This window comes from Magnolia sinica, chromosome 14, assembly GCF_029962835.1.
Source record: "Magnolia sinica isolate HGM2019 chromosome 14, MsV1, whole genome shotgun sequence".
Classification (NCBI taxonomy): Eukaryota; Viridiplantae; Streptophyta; class Magnoliopsida; order Magnoliales; family Magnoliaceae; genus Magnolia; species Magnolia sinica.
In genome coordinates this window covers 15,766,666-15,770,314 of record NC_080586.1, presented here as the reverse complement: position 1 = coordinate 15,770,314, position 3,649 = coordinate 15,766,666, and the positions used below count along the sequence as shown (strand labels likewise).

At 38.0% G+C, this 3,649-nt stretch overlaps 1 protein-coding gene across 1 annotated transcript; it reads right to left on the bottom strand.

Annotated features, from left to right (window-relative positions):
• Positions 1-1,028: 1,028 nt before the first annotated feature.
• LOC131225547 (uncharacterized) lies at positions 1,029-1,852 on the bottom strand. The gene is made up of 4 exons (XM_058221084.1): positions 1,822-1,852; positions 1,637-1,727; positions 1,520-1,558; positions 1,029-1,435 (listed from the first exon to the last, which is right to left on the bottom strand). Exons 2-4 carry the CDS (start codon positions 1,697-1,699, stop codon positions 1,220-1,222), a joined length of 318 nt encoding a protein of 105 aa, XP_058077067.1. The 5' UTR covers positions 1,700-1,727; positions 1,822-1,852; the 3' UTR covers positions 1,029-1,219.
• Between the last annotated feature and the right edge of the window lie 1,797 nt (positions 1,853-3,649).

Below are 3,649 nucleotides of genomic sequence, written 5' to 3'. Positions count from 1 at the left end.
CTGCGGCAGGAGGCGGCGCGGATTCCGTACTACCCCCACCGGGACTAAGCTAGAGACGGACGGTCCGGTCAGAGAATCTGTGGGACCAACTGTCACATACGGTCCATCATCTTGACGGATTATTTTACAGCACGAACCCAACAAAGAGGCAGATTGAAGGCTTAAGTAGGCCCACGAGGCAATGGGTATTAAAAGCTTACAATTGAAAACTTCCTAAGGCCTGCTGCCATGTTTCCAACATCTTCGTAAGGTCAAATAAACATGTATGGAAGGAGAACATGAATCACAGCTTGATTCAAACTTTTACGCCCCACTATTTCCTGTGATGTGGTCCAGCATTATACATTGGGAGGATGAGTAGTCACTATTTACGGGTGTCAATGGGCAGGGCTAGGCTTGATTAAGGCTGGCCTGGCCCTGGCCTGGCCTACCCCAAATTCCAACCATGCACAATGAGAGACATCAACTGGGTGAACTCACATGTGTAGACATGGAAGGGATGAGAAGAAGAATCCCATCAATTTTTCTTTCACTATAAGAAAAGCGAGTTTTAGTCTCAGTTCAAAATTGAGGCTAAAAAGGTTAAAAACTGAGGCTAAAGCCTTTAGCCTCAGTTTTGCCTCAGTTATCCAAACCAAGGTTGAAACTCCTGTGCTAAAGGCTTTAGCCTCAGTTTTAGCAACCGAGGCTAAAATGACTTTTATAGCCTCGGTTCTTCAAATGAGGCTAAAAACCTTTTTAGCTTCAATTTTTTCGAAATGAGATTAAATCAAAATTTTAGCTTCCGTTGTTTTTAACTGAAACTAAATCCAAATTTTAGCCTCAATTGTCTCTAACCGAAGCTAAATCTATTTTTAACCTCGATTCTCAACAACCGAGGCTAAAGTCTTTAGCCATGGGAATTTCAACCTTGGTTATCAACAACCAAGGCTAAATGCAAGCTTCGGTTACAAATTGAGGCTAAAAATGTTTTTTTTTTTAATGTTTATTCAATCCACTTATGAAACAATCAATCATGAAAATCACAATATCAACAAAACAGTTAACAACAGTCTATTTAAAGTTTAACTCAATCAAACTGTTACACAACATTAAGTTCCACAAATAATACAAAGTCATGGTTGCGCCCGTCATCACCGGTGCCATCATGCTTAGCAGACCCTGAGATAACACTACCCGTCCATCTTCTGTTGCTTCCAGGCCAACGCCATCATTGCCTCTACCAGCATTCTCCATTCGAATTATGCGTAGCAGGCCCTACAACCTCAATAGCTAGCTCTGGCCCGCTGGCTGCAAGACATGCTTGGCGATATCCTAGTTCTAGTTGTGTAGTAAGGCCGGCACAACCTGCTCCAGGACCTAAAGATATCCTCCGATCTCCAACTACTGCAGGAGCAATAGTAGGCACAATAGTCTGTGAACTATTGCAAGTGTCCTAAATAAACAAATCAACATCAAAACCACAAAACCATGGGATTTAAATGATTATGGAGGATCTTTTGTTCACTTAGTAAAATACCTTGAAAAGCATATACGGCTCATTGGGAGAAGAGTATATCTGAAAGACAGATACCATAACAGTAAGAAAGCCTTTAGGTTTGCAGCACAAAACATAATTTTTTTGTAATAAGCTTACCTGATTAACCTGGAACTCTATGCAATCAAATCCAGATATAACAATCTCACAAAATATCTTCATTTCTAGAACCACAGTTGCTAAGTTACACCTATAAATAATGTCAGGAGTAAGGAAGCTAGTGAAGCTAATAAAAAATATGGATGTTGCAATAGACCTGTTTCAATAGACCTGTCTAGCGGTACCTATGTCTAGCGGTGAGGTTCCAGAAATGAAGATATTTTGTAGAAGAGGTCTATTGTTAGACATGGGATGGGATCCAGAAATCCTGTAAACGGTACCTATGTCTAGCGGTATGGGATGTTGAAATAGACCTGTTTCCAAGTCCCTTATCTGCAGAACATACTTGCAATCACTTAAATAGCTCACTAAAAGTTGGTTACCATTCACAGCTTTTGTCGATTCGAGCACGTTCTTTTCAGCTTCTTGGAGCACATCAGTCCATACACTTGGCTCCCTGAGAAGATATTGCAAGTTCGAATAAAATAAGTCAGCTACTTGGCTAGAAAAACTTTACACAAATCTTTCAGTCTATACTACAGAAAATAAGATGAAGATGTAATGTGATGCACTTATTTATGATACAAAAATGTATAACTGGTAACTTTGATGAGTAATGACAAGTCATAAAGCACTGACTTATTTCTATTTGAAATGTCGAGTTCTAAAATGTGAGTTATTGTAATGGTAGTAAAGTGCTCAAATATGCATGGTTAGAAGCATTCATCTGATATCCAATCAGGTGCAACGGAAGAAGAAATTAGCAATGTCTATTAACAAGTTGAGTGCTAAAATGATATAAAAAATATAAAGAGGATGCCTACATACATAGGTGTTCCACGGTGTTTGCTAAAAGCGATTTGGTTATGGTGTACTTGCGTGAGAAATGATTTTCAATAGGCACTTGTAATAAGTTGAACCCAAAGAAAGTTGGCCTTTGTTGGGTGTTGAAAAAAATCGATGATAATGTGTATCGTATTGAGTTATAGAAAGGCTTAGATATCTCACATACTTTTAGTGTTGTGGACTTTTTGAATTTCATGAAGACGTCAATAAAGTGAACTCACGGATGGATTTTTTTGATGATGGAAAAATTGACATAGTTTTGGAGAGGGACCCAATCATCTTGTCCCCTCCCAATTTCATGCTCCCCCATTTACTCTTTTTCTCTCTTCCTTTCCTTCTTTTTATAAATATCATTTTATAAGTTGAGAAGAGTTAATATAATATTTTTCTCCTTTTGTGAGATCTTTTGATCATTTTTAAGTACTGTGAGTGAATCCTTATATATTTTAGTGAGTAAATTCATATTTTCTTCTTCTTCTCTCTCTCTATTATTTTTTTGAGCATTTTTTATTTTTATTTTATCGTTAGATCGCCAATTGAACTCAAGAGAGTAAACATTTTAGCACTCAACTTGTGAACGTGGAAGGATGACACACGAATGAGCTGAAATCCACACTACAATGAACAAACACAAAATTCTCAGCCCAGGAACTTTGAATCATGAACTTCTAGCAAACACTGTAAATAGAAACTGTATATCCAAGAAAGAAACAAAAATTTCACCATGGAATAAAATGGAAGAGAATCACAACAAACACAAAATCATAAGACCGAATCATTTTAGGCCGATTGATGAATTGAATTTGATAGATAAACAAGGTCTACTACACTGATATGGGCTTTCCACAATTTCTTAGATGGCAACAACTCATCTGCAGCGCACATGCGTACATGTAATAGGAAATCCAGGCCATCCAAATCATTGACCCAAATGGGAGAATTGACTAATGACCCTTTGATTGTTTTAATGAAATGGATGGCCAAAGAAGAAAATACAGCAACAGTTCAGATTAAAACAAAATGGACCAGAGACAAAATACATCCTCAAGATCCATCCATGGTGAGGGCAAGCAATCCAAATGATGGTGCCATTTTGGATGAAATATATCCCGAAGATTGCATTTATTCGATTGTCCTAAACATTCGATTGGTGGCCATAAATGGACA

Excerpts from the sequence above, each read along its gene's own strand:
- LOC131225547 (XM_058221084.1), bottom strand. The coding sequence starts at position 1,699 with ATGAAGATATTTTGTGAGATTGTTATATCTGGATTTGATTGCATAGAG. Across the intron at positions 1,559-1,636 it reads TAGAGTTCCAGGTTAATCAG|ATATACTCTTCTCCCAATGA; the intron begins GTAAGCTTATTA and ends TCTGTCTTTCAG. Across the intron at positions 1,436-1,519 it reads AGCCGTATATGCTTTTCAAG|GACACTTGCAATAGTTCACA; the intron begins GTATTTTACTAA and ends TTGTTTATTTAG.